Below are 14,046 nucleotides of genomic sequence, written 5' to 3'. Positions count from 1 at the left end.
ACCCTACCCACCCAGCAATTGCACTACCAGGAATTTATCCCAAGGATACAACAATGCTGATTCAAAGGGGCACAAGCACCCCAATGTTTATAGCAGCACTATCGACAGCAGCCAGACTATGGAAAGAGTCCAAATATCCCCCGACTGATGAATGGATAAAGATGTGGTTTATATATACAGTGGAATATTACTCGGCCATCAAAAAGAATGAAATCTTGCCATTTGCAACAACGTGGATGGAACCAGAGTGTATCATGCTAAGCGGAATCAGTCAGTCAGAGAAAGACAGATATCACAGGATTTCACTCATATGTGGAATTTAAGAAACAAAACAGATGAACATAGGGGAAGGGAAGGAAACCTAAGATAAAAAGCCAGACGGAGGCAAACCACAAGAGACTCTTAAATGCAGAGAACAAACTGAGGGCTGATAGAGGTGGGGGCGGGTGGGGTAAATGGGCGACAGACGTTAAGGAGGGCACTTTCTGGGATGAGCACTGAGTGTCATATGTAAGAGAGGAATCACCTGGGTTCTACTCCTGAAGCCATTATTACACTGTACGTAAACTAACTTGAATTTAAGTTTTTTTTTTTTTAAAAAAAAGAAAGAAATATTTGTTGAGTGGAAAAGAAGAAATGCAGGCATGGGAGGGGTGGGAGGGCGGGCGGGGGGTGAGACGGTCGCTAGCGGGCCTGGGTCTCCCAGCACTCCCTCCTCAGTGCGATTTGCCCCCCAGCGCCATTTCCCTCCTGAGCAGCCAGGAACTGTCCCCTGGACCCCTTCTCAGGTCTGACCCCCTCCACCTCCTCTCCCTTCCTGCTGGCGCTCAGGGTGGGCTTGTGGGGTGCGGGGTTGTGGGTGACACAGGGTCACATCACCCAACTTGCTCCTCTCAGAGACGGGCTCACGGCTCCCCGGGGGGGACCCCAGCAGCCCACGGTCAGATCCCCTCAGGAGACCAGGACCCCAGAAAGCGGCCTGGTGCACAGGATGGGGCTCGGGAGCCAATGAGCCTCTGCCTGAATCCTGGCACAGCCCCTCTTGGTTATCGTGAGTGATCTTCGGGGTCATGAGTGAGCTCCCCAACCTCTTTGAGCCTCAGTTTCCCCATTGATGAATTGGCTCTAACACCCCACAGGGTAAGTGTGACATTTAGATCACGAGAACTTGAGCACCGAGCTCATGCCAAGAGCAGCTGGGTAAAAATGACTCCCGCGTCTCTCCCTCACCCTCCTTGGACCCGAGGACACGACTGCCGTGTCCTGTTGGCCCAAGACACTCCGTGACCCTTCATCTCTGTCTGTCCTGGGCTTTCAATCCCCAGACTCTCCAGGACGGGAGGGCTACACACGAAGAGCTTCCTCGCCTGTGCAAGAGTAGAGACACCTCTTCTCATCTCGAGGGATTCGAGAAAAAAGCGCACCCTTGCTCCTTCCCTACAGACCCTTCCTCTTTTCACTACCGCCTCAGACATGCAAAATCAGAGCTTGTTGCTGCGGGGGTGGGGGGAGGGGTGGGGGGGTGGTGACTTCCTTAACTTGACTTCTGAAGTCAAGTTCAGCCAGCTCACCATTCAATAACGAAATTTCTATGGCGCCAACGACTTTTTCTCCCCTTCTCTAACCAGGGGCCACAACTGCAGGAACATCAACCCCACGTATCCATCCGACTACATCAAGTCTGTCCAGGGACAAAATTGAAAAACAAAAACAAAAACAAAAACCCGGTTTCTTGCCAAAAGCAGAAATCCCCAAGTCCCCGAGGAACAGAGACAAGAAGTGTCTGGGCATGGGGGAGGGGAGGAGACGGAGGAGAAAGAAAGAGGTGATGGAAGAAGCAAGAAGGACTGTTTAGCAACATTTAGCAGGCTCCCGCGGTCTGTCAGGCACTGTGCCCAGACAGGGGGCATAACGATGAGTGAGACGCGGCACCTCATCTTCCAGAAGAGGCATCTGGCGTGGAAGAGGGACAGGAACCAAAGATGGCACTTGGGCGAGTCCCACTGGGGTGCGGAGAACAAAAACACCTGAGCCCCCGTCCCCAGGGGGCAGCAGACATCCCTGAAGGGAGAAGCAGGGGGGCCCTGGCCTGCAGGATGGGGGACTCTCGTCTCGGCACAGATGTCATCACGGGGAGCACGGCTTTGCTGTGGTGCGACCCGAACCCAGCAAATCCCAGGTGGGGAATGTGCTGAGATCTTCTGACCGGGAGCAGGGAGCCCGGGATGCTGGGAGGACAGGAACCTTCTGCCCCTGCCCAGTTGGGGCGGGGTCAGAGAGAGACCTGGGGGAGCCGTCGGACCCTCCCTCCAGCGAGGCTGCGGGCGGTGGAGGAAGGGCAGGGGGTCCGGGACCAGCCAGACGCAGGCTCTGGGCACCAGGGACCGGCTGGGCAGGGGACAGAGGCTCGCGGTCCAAACCATCCAGGCTCCGCGGGTTGCGAGCTGGGTCAGCTGGGGCAGGTGAACTTGGGCCTGAGAAGCACCCCGGATGGTGACTGCAGCGCTGTTCTCGTAGAAGCGCTGGAGCATGACATGCAAAGGGCCGGCCGTCTACTCAGCACAGGCAGCGCCCGGCCAGGGGTGGGTTTCAAGTAATGTTGAGCCGCCATCACGGGCTAGAGCGCTGTCGGCCCTCCGAGCGTATCTCTGTCACATGCAGGCAGTAAGCCCTGCTCTCTGGAGCCCCCGTCAGATTTAGCTGAGACCACACGTGGAAGGTGCCCGAAACCCACTCGTTTCTTGGTAATAAATGTTCCTCTCCTTTGTCCCCAGTGGAAGTGGAGGGAAGCTTCGGAACAGGCCACGAGCATTTCGGGTGGGGGCCCCTCACGTTCTAGCAAGTACGTGTGGCTGCCTGCTGGGCTGTGGGCACCATCTGCAATATGCGGCATGGGGACCCGCGCCCAAGTGGCTGTGCCGGCGGATTCGGGAATACAGTGGAGAGGGGTGCACCGTTCTAGCTTTGCCTGGGACACAAACCCACCTTGCCTTTTCTTTCCCAGGGACCCACCAGCCTGGGAAAACCAAGGCCAAAGTTCTGAGGACTGAAGAGCCACGAACTCAAGCCCTTGCTTCCCCAACGAGATGGCCCAAGAAGCCAGAAGCACAGGAAACTCACTGGACTGAGCTGCCAGACGAATGGCGTAATCGCCCCCGCTCAGAAACTTCTCTGAGAAGGTGGCCCTGGAGGGAGAGAGCTGAGGAAGGGAGAGCTCCTCATCAGTCAGCAGGATTCCTTTGGCTGCTAGGAAACTCTCCCCCAGAGGGAACCAGGAACTGTTGGAAGCCAAGACGATGTCTTCTGTTTCCTTAATGAACTGCAGGACACGAGACTTCACCTCCTCACAAGAGCCAGGACCTAGGGAATAAAGACATCGTGGCTGAACGCTTTGACCCCCCCCAGAGGCGCGTGTGCATACACGCATGCACACATTTCTGCCCTAGCTGTTTCCTTCACCCAGCTCTATTTACAGCCTGGAATGTTCCTTGTGTTTCGTTTCACTCAACATTTATGGAGAACCTACTGTGTAAGAAGGTGAGCAATAGCTAATGTCTACTCCACACCAGCCATTGTACTAAGCACATGTACACAGACAATCCAATTTAATCTATACAACAGCCCAATAAGATACTATTCTTATCTGTGTGTTAGAGATGAGAAACTGAGGCATGGAGAAGTCATATCACTTAAACTTAAAGTCACGTAGGCTCCATCCTAGCTAGCAAGTAGTTGATTCAGATTTCTCATCTAGTCAGTATAACTCTAGAACCAGAGATCTGGACTAGCTGCCTCCTACGGAAGGATGCACAGGGATGGATGGATGGGTGGGTGGATGGATGGAGTAGATAAATGGATGGATGGATGGATGGATGGATGGATGGATGGATGGATGGATGGATGGATGAGTAGATGGATGGATGGATGGATGGATGGATGGATGGATGAGTAGATGGATGGATGGATGGATGGATGGATGGATGGATGGATGGATTTCAAAGTTGAAAGGAGGCATTATAGGTCAGTAGAGAGATACTCTTTTAAAGAGAAAAGAGCATGGCTCTCAAAGACTTCTGGATTGAAATGTCAGCTTGATCACTTATCAGCTGTGTAATTTTGGATGATGTGCTTAACTCTTCCTGAGCTTCAGTCTTGTGATCTGTGAAAAGGGGATGATTGGGGCATCTCCCTCAGAGGGTCTTTAAAATTATTCTATGAGGTGCTGCATCTGAAATACTCAGCACAGTGTCTGGCCCATGTTGTCCTTGAAATTGTCACTATTAACAAAAACCACACTGGCCATATTTATTTCAACCGGTCACTTTGTGACTTCAACAGGAAATGTGTTCATTGGGTTCTTTTGAGAGCACAGAATCAGCAGAAACCCTTGGCTTCTGGGATGTGAAGACATTATTGCTTTCTGTGGGTGCTGTTGATCAAAATAATCTCTTCTGTCAATCCCAGGGATTGAGAATAGCTGAAGCAAAAACTCCCATTTGAAAATCTATGCTTGCTACCCATTTCTTCCAAAAAAGTATGAATATTCTGTAACTGGATATATGACTGTTTTTTTTTTCTTTTTGACATGTAAGACCTTTTAAAATCTGGCCCAAATGTACCTGTAGCTTCTCCCATCACTCCCTCCCAAGTCCCCTCCCTTCCTAACACACTGACCTACCCCCACCACCCCATTCCCAACAAAGCGGACCCTTTTCAGCGGCCCTAATCTTGAACATGCTATTTCCCCCATCAGGAAGGGCCCAGCCCCCTTTTTAAGCTGGGCAAACATCCTTCGCAATCCAGAAGCTGAGGCCATGCCAATCTTTACCCAGTTTCCCAGCCAGGGAGTTAGCTCCAGTCTCTGGGCATCCTCCATGACATGGTGACATGTCAGTTTCCCCCGACCGGTTCCTGAGCCCCTCAGAGTAGACACCACACCTTTCTCATGACTGTCTTCCCATCATACAGCACAGTGTATACAGCAGTTGTCCATAATTGCATATTGAATAAAGAGAGCGAAATTCCAAAGCGTCCGGAGATTTTACTATGGACAGGACCTGACCTCATGCCCCTGGAGGCAGGTGTCATCCCCCCTGCTTACGGTCACTGGTCACTGGCTACTGGTCACTGTATTACTCACCATCCGTTGTACTAATACAGCTATCTATGAAGGACTTTCTATGTACCAGACCTGGCACTTCACATCGATTGCCTTGTATGATTCTCACAACGACCTTGGAGGTAGTTATCCATCCTAACTCAAATTCACAGATGAAACCAACAGTGTGACTGTGGCCACAGAGGGGTAGGTAGTGGAAACAGGGCTCAAGACTCTGGTAGAACTAGCACCCTGGCCTCGAGACCAGTCCTTCCTCGGGCTTTAGGGAGCATCGGAGCCCCCTGGGGGTTTGTAGAGACGCAGGCATAGATTCAGCAGGTGGGGTCAAAGATTCCAAATTTCTCACAGCTCCCCGAAGTGATGTTAATGCTACTGAACCACGCCTGGGGTATCAAGGCTCGGAGCCCATGGTCGCCACACCCTTTTAATACGCCCTATCAACAAGAGTTTGAACATGTGCCCCCAAAATGCGTATTTCTGTATTTGTAAAGCGAAATACACATACAACTGTATTAATACACTAGGTACATTTTTCTTCAGCTGTTCGTAACATGTAATTGCAAAACCAAAAATAGGACTTTAGAAGGAAAAGAACCAACACGGCATACGGGTGGACGTTCTAATCTTTGCTTCCCGGCGGTTTATCTCGTATCTTGGTCTACCCTCCACACCTCTTGGGACTCATTGCAAAGGCCAGCATATTCTCAGCCCAGTTTTGATGCTTTGCCCAGCACTCAGGCCAAGGTGAGCAAACCTAGCTACTAACGTTACAAGGTGCTTTTGGCCTCAGCAATCGGGCGCAAACATTGGATGCAAAGAGGACTAAATTTATGAAGCATCTGAAATTATAGGAATGTACCTGTATAGGCGTGACCATTGGTATAGAGACTCTCAAAATCTGAGTAAGACTTTTTATGCAATAGGCATGCCGACATCTGTGTGTGACTTGGGAGGGGTCAGCCTGTTGCTGGGACCTGACACTCAGTGGAGAATCCCAGTCGTGGAGGGCAGGGGCGGGCGGGGGGAGGGGGGGGGTCCTCCCAGGTGTTCGAACAGGATACTCCTGGTCTCGCCACGTGGTGCTATGATCCAACATCCTAAAAACCCACTTTCTGCTCAAGCCTACGCTCTGGCTAATGTCAACATCGTCTGATTAATTTCAGCGTTAGCCAGAAAGGCGTGGACGATGTTGAACATTGCAAAGAATGGATTGAGAGGTGTCTTTGGGCTTGAACAGCTGTACTGTTACCTGTAATACCTAGCAACTGCTGGCTAGAGAGGTTCTCATTTGATAATAACAGTGCTGAATCCGTCTTGTTCTTTCCAGCTGCTGGTGTGGCCACTTGGTAATGAGCCATTTGAAGTTCGGACAGAGTCAGCCTCATTTTGCATCTGCCTCATACACCACAGCTTTCCTCTAGGTCCACCTGCCACAGAGCCGAACTTACAGACCTCCTTCAGCTGTTCTCCAATTAGTCCTATAACGAAACCCCTCAAGTGAAGTAAAGGCACCTCGTGAGGTCTGGAGGACCTAGCAGTGTCTTTGTAAGGAGCATCATAATCCGTGTTGGTCAATCCAATGGCGGTGCACCTAATTTAGGAGAGATTACTCAAGTGTTAGCCATAGTGGGCAAGAGCCAGGTCATACCCACGTGACAGGCTTCATCGGTCCTGAGATCATGCTTTGCACACAGACGACATCCAATTAAAATCTGAGGCACTGATTTAAATAATTGATCATATGAACATTAAAAATGAACTACATTGGGGTGCCTCAGTGGCTCAGTCGGTTGAGCGTCCGACTTCGGCTCAGGTCACGATCTCACGGTTCCTGAGTTCGAGCCCCGCGTCGGGCTCTGTGCTGATGGCTCAGAGCCTGGAGCCTGCTTCAGATTCCGTGTCTCCCTCACTCTCTGCCCCTCCCCCACTCATGCTCTGTGTCTCTGTGTCTCTCAAAAATAAATAAATGTAAAACAAAAATTTTTAAATAAAAATAAAAATGAACTGCATTGGGGCGCCTGGGTGGCTCAGTCGGTTAAGCGTCAGACTTTCGGCTCAGGTCGTGATCTCACAGCTCGCGAGTTCAAACCCTGCGTCAGGCTCTGCACTGACAGCTCAGAACCTGAAGCCTGCTTTGGATTCTTCGTCTCCCTCTTTCTCTGCCCCTCCCCTGCTCATGCTCTGTTTCTCTCTCTCTCAAAAATAAATAAACGTTTTAAAAACATGAACTACATTAACTTCGCCAACACCCAACTGTGTGGATGTGGGGAAGTCACTTCTTTTCTACGAGCGCTGGCGTTCTGGTCTGAACGTTCGCATCCCCCCTCTCCCCCAAATGTATTGTATTGAAGCCCTAACCCCTAAAGCGATGGTACTTGGAGGTGGGACCCTTGGGAGGTGATTAGGTTTCAAAGAGGTCATGAGGGTGGGGCCCTCTGGATGGGATTAGTGTCTTCATAAAAAGAGCACTTTCTCTCTGCCATGTGAATACACAGTTCCTTCTGTAATGCAGGAAGACAGCTCTCAGCAGGAACGGAATCGGCCAGCACCTTGATCTTGGACTTCCACCCCCCCCCCAGAGCTATGGGAAATGCCTGTTGGCTAAGCCTCCTAGTCTACGGTACTCTTGCAGCAGCCCGAGCCGACTAATGCATCCGGGTGCCTCGAGCACTGAAGGGACATATACCTGTCCGTATCTGAACTCCACTCCAGCTCAGACACTCAGTACACGCCTACCAGACATCTTTTTTATAAAGGCACAAACTCAGCTCTCCACGGGGTGTAACTCACATGCTGGGACCTTGCTTGGCTCTGTCCGGGTGCTTTCCAGTTCTTGACCAGCCTCATTCACACACCAGCAGCTCCGCAGGTCAAGGTGTGCCTGAGGAGTGCTGAAGTCTGAGTAGGGCCCTGGGTATCGGCTGAGCTGGCCATTCAGGATCTGCCAAAAGACGTAGGGGTCCAGGAGGATGTTCCCTCCAGGCTGGGTCAGGTTCCCTTCCATCACTGCCAGCGGGACGTCTGGGAAAGAAGGGTATCTCTCCAGCCCTGGGAAGATGCCCTGTTGGCCGGCCTCATACAGACTCTGAATAAAGAGACGAAAGCTTCTGGAAGCTGCTCCTTTATAGCTCATGATCTTCATGAGCAGCTCGGCAGGGGTCAGCTCCTGGCCACCGTTGTTCTGAGCTGCCCATCGTTCGTACCACTCGAAGGCCTGCTCTGGGGGCCCATCGCATTGCACGGGCCTCCACTGCCCACCGGTGCCGCACTGCGGGATGTAGATGCTGGCGAAGGCGGGCAGCAGGCTGGAGTCAGAGCCCAGCGCTCGCACTGTGTGCAGAAAGGCCTGCTCGGCCTGTAACTGACAGGCGGTGGGGCCTGGGAGGAACAAGGAGGAGGTATGTCAGCTAAAGAAGTGCGGGGAGCCCACGAGGCCAAGATGCAAACCCCTGACGGTCCAAGCCCCATCTGAAACCTTATACGGCCACAGAAATCCCATCAGCCTCAAATCTGTAAATAACATCTAGACAGAGTGCACTGTCGAGACTGTTGTCTGCTCTGCAGAAACCTATGGGGCAGCCCCTAAAAAGCCAAACGAGTCTCCCTATTCAACCCCGGGAATGGTTAACAGTATCGACCCGCTTCTGGACAATCTTTACGTTAAGTGGCAGTTTTCGCCGCTGCAGAAGTTGGGGCTTACGCGACAACAGAATTCACTTTTTCCGTAATGCACTGAGTCGGGGCCCCACGAATCGGGGTTTGCGGACTGAATACGCAACAGACTCACATTGCTTGGGTTCTCCAAGTACGCTTCGAGTTCCAGGAACAGGCTGACCCTCAGGGTCAACGCAGTAACACTCAGAGCCGAAGCACTGGACGGGGAGGAAGTGCCCCTCGCTGGTGCAAGAAGGGACCAACAGGCTGGACCCCGCGGGCTGGCTGCCCTCGAGGGTTTGCATGCGGGCCCTCTGCTTCTCACACTCTGTGGGGCACCGGGGGCGTCCGCCTCTAACCCTGGAGCCAGAAAGTTCTTTGCCCCGGGAATCCACACACCAGCACTGCCCGGCAAAACACTGCACGTCCTCGTAGCCTCCTTCCGCCGAGCACAGTGGGACGAAAAGGCTGCCCGGCGTCTGCCCGCAGCCCTGGGAGCTGAGCACCGTTTCCATCACGTCACCTAAGTCCTTCGCTATGTCTTCTGGCACAGAAATGGCATGCTGCAAGAAGAGAGGGAATTCTGGAAGCTCCAGGAGAGACGCAAGGAATGTCAGGGCGTTCTGGTTCTCTTGTAAGTTGATCTCAAAGCCAAAGCTGCCCACCATCGGCCTGTTCCTAGCAGCTCCCTTCACAGAGGCTTCGGGGGGTTCTGCGGCAGGATTTGAATCCAGTCCCAAGGAGAAAGCCTTGGCAGCTAGGTCGGTCCCTCCGTTCTGGAAGCCCGGGAGACCAAACTGCTGGAAAAATTGACTGAAGTTAAATGTGCCTTTTGTGCCAAGGGCTCCAGACAAGTTGAACTGGCCAACATTCACCAAAAATTTCCCTCCAAAGAGGTTTTGCTGGAGTCGCTTTGGGTCCACGGTAAACTGAAGGGCAAGGCGAGCCAGCTCTCGGGAGGGAAAAATCGCTCCAATGGCTTCTCTCAGGAGAGTTTCTGAGGCAGAAAACTGTTTACCCTGCCCTTCTCCCATCGGGTGGAGAATCCCAGAGTCCACAAAGAGCTCCTTCACCAAGGGCGGGCAGGATGTGGCGAATCTGGCTACTCTCTGGGAGACCGGTCTTCCCTCAGGAGCCAAGAACAAGCCGTGCTGGCTGAAATAGCCCGAGGGCCCAAAGTGTAGTCTGGACAGGGCCTGCCTCCTCTCAGAGGCGCAGGATTGGTCTTCAGCTGCACAAGACAGAGCAAACGGGAGAAATGGTTTTAACATCAACAAGTTCTCCTGAGACAACCCCCCAGATCCTTCTCGAAGTAAGATGGCCAACAGTTCAATCAAGAACGCCTACGTTTTGTACCTCTTTCTTCCCTGCCTTTTTATTCATTTTTTCTTTCCCCCAAGCAGTGTCTGTGGCGGCCGTTTGGGGGAATGAATGTTCCAGTTGACGTGACTTCCCTTCCCACCTTTCACGGGAGGGTGACCCCCTTGTGAGGCAAGGCTCGTCGGTGCCCGCCCACTTTCGGAAAAGCTGACCAAATGCATGCACCAAATGTACTGGGCTGAATGGTGTCCTCCCTTCCTCCTCAAGCCCAATGTTCACGTCCACTGAGAACCTCAGAACATGACATCATTTGAAAGTAGGGTCTTTGCCGGTGCTGTCGGTTAAAATGAGGTCACACTGAACCGGGGCGAGCCCTAACTCCAACGACGGATGTCCTCATAAGACGGCCATGTGAAGATGGGGGCGGAATGCCAAAAGAATGCCAAAAAGAATACCAAAAGCCAAAGAAAGCCAGGTCGCTGGAAGCCCCTGGAAACTGGACAGAACAAAGATGGATCCTTCTCTAGAGCTTTCAGAGAGAGCCTAGCCCTGCTAACACCTCAGTTATGGATGTCTGGCCTCCAGACTGGGAGGGGATAAATTTCTATCGGATTAAGCCACCGAGTTTGTGGTCATTTGTGACGGCAGCCCTCGGGAACTCACACACCAACAAATTCCTATTTGTTTTCATTTTTATTTTTTTAAACATAATTTTAATGTTTACTTATTTTTGAGAGATAAGAGAGACAGAGTGTGAGTGGGAGAGGGGTAGAGAGAGAGGGAGACACAGAATCCGAAGCAGGCTCCAGGCTCCGAGCTGTCAGCACGGAGCCCGACGCGGGGCTCGAACCCACCACCAGCGAGATCATGACCCGATTTGAAGTCGGTCGTTTAACCGACTGAGCCACCCAGGAACCCTATTTCCCATGTGTTTTTAATGAAAAAAATTTTTTTCCAGCATTCTCTTGTTGGAATTTTTAATGGACTTTAATGCTTCATTATTTGCTCTTTGTGCGGCTGCCTAATCCCTCCTTGTGGGTAGGCTTGTCTAGGCTAACTAATTGATAGTCTCTTTGAAGATAAGAACCATACTTTAAATGCCATTAGTATTTCCTATAATAAGAAACATTTCCTAGGTTGTAATATCTAATATTATAACATACTATAGGAAATATATTTCCCATAATATAATATAGTAATGTCTGTGCAGCAAAACACTTAGCACATTTTTCTAGCCTTCCTGATCTTTCCTTGAAATTATTAATTAAAGGGTGATCAACTCAGTCAACTCCATGCCTGGTCAGGTCATTCCGTCTGAAGATTCTAGCGGACAGTAATCACATTAAGAAAAAAGACCTTCAATTCAAATTCCAAGGGTCTCTGTCACACGGGTGGAATGAACTAGGCTCCACGTTTCTCCGTAAAACCATAAATCTCAGCAGTCCTTCTCAACCACCCACCCACCCACCCACCGCCAACTTAATTCTTTTCCTTCGGTTCACGCGGATGCCAAAAAGGAAGTCAGCCAATTTCCCTCTGTCACCAGGCAACAGAGAAAGAACTGGAACTTGCGGTCGGAGAGAGAAAACATACTGGCAACATCAGAACCCGTAACACATTCCTCAACCAGGCACGGCCTCCTTGAATGGAAGGTATTACCGGAAGGTATGGAAGAAATAAAGTTCACTGCTGTGCTTTTTCTGTTTCTACGTGGAGAGTATATCCCTTCCGTTCATTTGTTATGTCGTGTTACCAGGGCAAAAAGAAAAAAATGCACATCTCAGTTCCACGTGGCATTCGTTTCCACGGAAATAGGACTGATACGCCAGGGAGGAAAAAATAAAAATATATGATGCACGCGTTTGGTAGCATTCTGGTTTTCATTTGGAAAACCATAGTTCTTTGTGTCCACCTGGAAACTGGAGGGCACCATACTCTCTAGGTTTTAAGACACCGACAATGTAATCATAAATACCCTCAGGGCAGCGCTTGGAATTTTTCTTCGTCTAGATTCTCACGCTTAGCAGACTGAGTACGACCAAACACCGAGCAGAGTACTCAAAATGTGAAGCTGAAGAAATCAGTGACTTAACAGGAATTATTGAATGAACATGAATGCTCACCTGTGTCAAGGCTATAAAAAGACCTGCCCTCCTCCTTCACTGAGAACTTGCGGGATCCATCCAGCTCACCCAAGTGGGAAGCCTACGAGCGCTCCTGGATTTCTCCATCCCCCCTCACCCCTAACTCCCTTCAGGGTCTCAGTGGTAAAATGGAATGGCCTCACTGGAGGGACTTGTGACATTTCTCAAGTCCACACCCTTCTCCCCAGACCACTGCTGCTACTTAATGTTGGTCCCTGTACCAGGTTGAATCGGGTCTCCTCAAAATGCACATCCTTCCTGGAAACCTCAGAACGTGACCTTATTCGGAAATAGGGTCATTGGAGACATAATTAGTTAAGGCGAGGTCACACTAGGGTAGAGCGGGCTCTTAAGTTTATATTACCAGTGTCGTCGTAGGAAGAGGGGAAGAGACACAGAGGCAGACGCAGAGGGAAGACAGCCATGTGACGACAGAGGCAGAATTTGGGGCCACGTTGCCACAAACTAAGGAATGCCAAAGATTGTCGGCAACATTCGCAAGCCAGGAAAAAGGCCAGGAAGGATTCTGCCCTGGAGCCTTCAGAGAGGGAACGTGAGCCTGGTGACACTTTGACTTTGGACTTCTAGGCTCCAGAACTCTTGTTCTAAGCCCCTGAATTTGCGCTCATTCGTCACAGCGGCTCCAGGAAAGTAATATAGTCCCCTTATCTCTCTTCAGGACATTGCAATGACCTTCAAATTGGCCCCGTGGCCTGCAGTCTAACACCGATTTCAAGCTCTCCTTCAAAGTGCCCGGGTGGTCTTTCTTACACACAGAACCCACCATGGAACTCTGCAGCGTAAAACCCCTCAACGTCACCACCTGGCCTCCAGGAAGAAGTCCCCAAGCCTTTGCTTCGGTACGAAAGACCTCACCGTCTCATCCCCGCCATTTTCCCCCAGTCCTGTAGTGCAGAGCCCCACCCTGACCACACCCAGCAATTTATTTCTCTACTCTTCTTGAAGATTTGGTGCCCAGTACCAGAGCAATGCCTATCGTTTAAGTCCTTATACTTCCCTGCTCTATAGATAGAGAACACCTCTCCTTACTTTCCTCCTTCAGAAAACGTCGTTATCTTAGAAGACTCTAACCAAGCATCACCTCTTCCATGAAGCCTTCCCGAATGTCTCCTCTTCATACGCTTTCACAAGCTCGAATTGACCCTACCCTGCTTTGCGCTGCTTCTCTCGTGGCACAAGTAAACAAAATTCTGTTTTTCCTTCACCTGTGAGGCCCCACAATATCCCCTGGGCTCGCTGAGGAAGAATAGACCACGTCTGACACAGGATGAGAAACACGTCGGAAGTTAATGGCGATAAGTGGGTTTTCCACCGTGGTGGGCTCGAAGGGCCTCTGGGTACGCTCAGGAGGCAGCGGAACTCACGGGTTCTGGAGCGGCTGGTCTGGAGAAACAGTTAAAGTAATGCGACCCGACGGGAGCAAAAGAGGAGGCTGTCGAGAGGCAACCCACCACACGATGGCCGCTCCCCTTGCCGCCGAGTTCCGTGGATCTCCTCTCCTTGGGCGTCCACACACCAGCACGGCCCTGCCCGCTGGCACTGCACCGCCTCGTAGTCCCCGCTCCGGCGGCAGCTGGGAACGTAGGGGTGACCAAAGCTGGTCGCTGTGAACCGCTCCATTTCGCATTTTGTGGGGCCTAGGACAGAGCCACGCGGGAAAAGGAGAGGACAGCGTGTGAACAGGGCTGTGGTCTTTCCAGCACGCACTCTGTGTGCTTTCACAACGTTGTAAATGCTCAGGGCGCCTGGGTGGCTCGGCCGGTTAAGCAGCCGACTCTTGATTCCGGC

General features: G+C 51.3%; 1 protein-coding gene across 3 annotated transcripts in view; it reads right to left on the bottom strand.

The window, feature by feature from the left end:
• The window catches only part of TG (thyroglobulin), a 254,110-nt gene that overhangs the window by 226,771 nt on the left and 13,293 nt on the right, over positions 1-14,046 (bottom strand). For all 3 annotated transcript variants that reach the window (XM_042973584.1, XM_042973582.1, XM_042973583.1), the window contains exons 8-11: positions 13,710-13,895; positions 8,907-10,004; positions 7,910-8,497; positions 3,121-3,360 (exon numbers count right to left, since the gene is read on the bottom strand). In XM_042973584.1, the coding sequence (XP_042829518.1) occupies positions 3,121-3,360; positions 7,910-8,497; positions 8,907-10,004; positions 13,710-13,895 (2,112 nt within the window). The remainder of the gene's footprint in view (positions 1-3,120; positions 3,361-7,909; positions 8,498-8,906; positions 10,005-13,709; positions 13,896-14,046) is intronic.

The sequence above is a fragment of the Panthera tigris genome, chromosome F2, assembly GCF_018350195.1.
Source record: "Panthera tigris isolate Pti1 chromosome F2, P.tigris_Pti1_mat1.1, whole genome shotgun sequence".
In the NCBI taxonomy this organism is placed as follows: Eukaryota; Metazoa; Chordata; class Mammalia; order Carnivora; family Felidae; genus Panthera; species Panthera tigris.
This window is presented reverse-complemented; position numbering and strand designations above follow the sequence as displayed.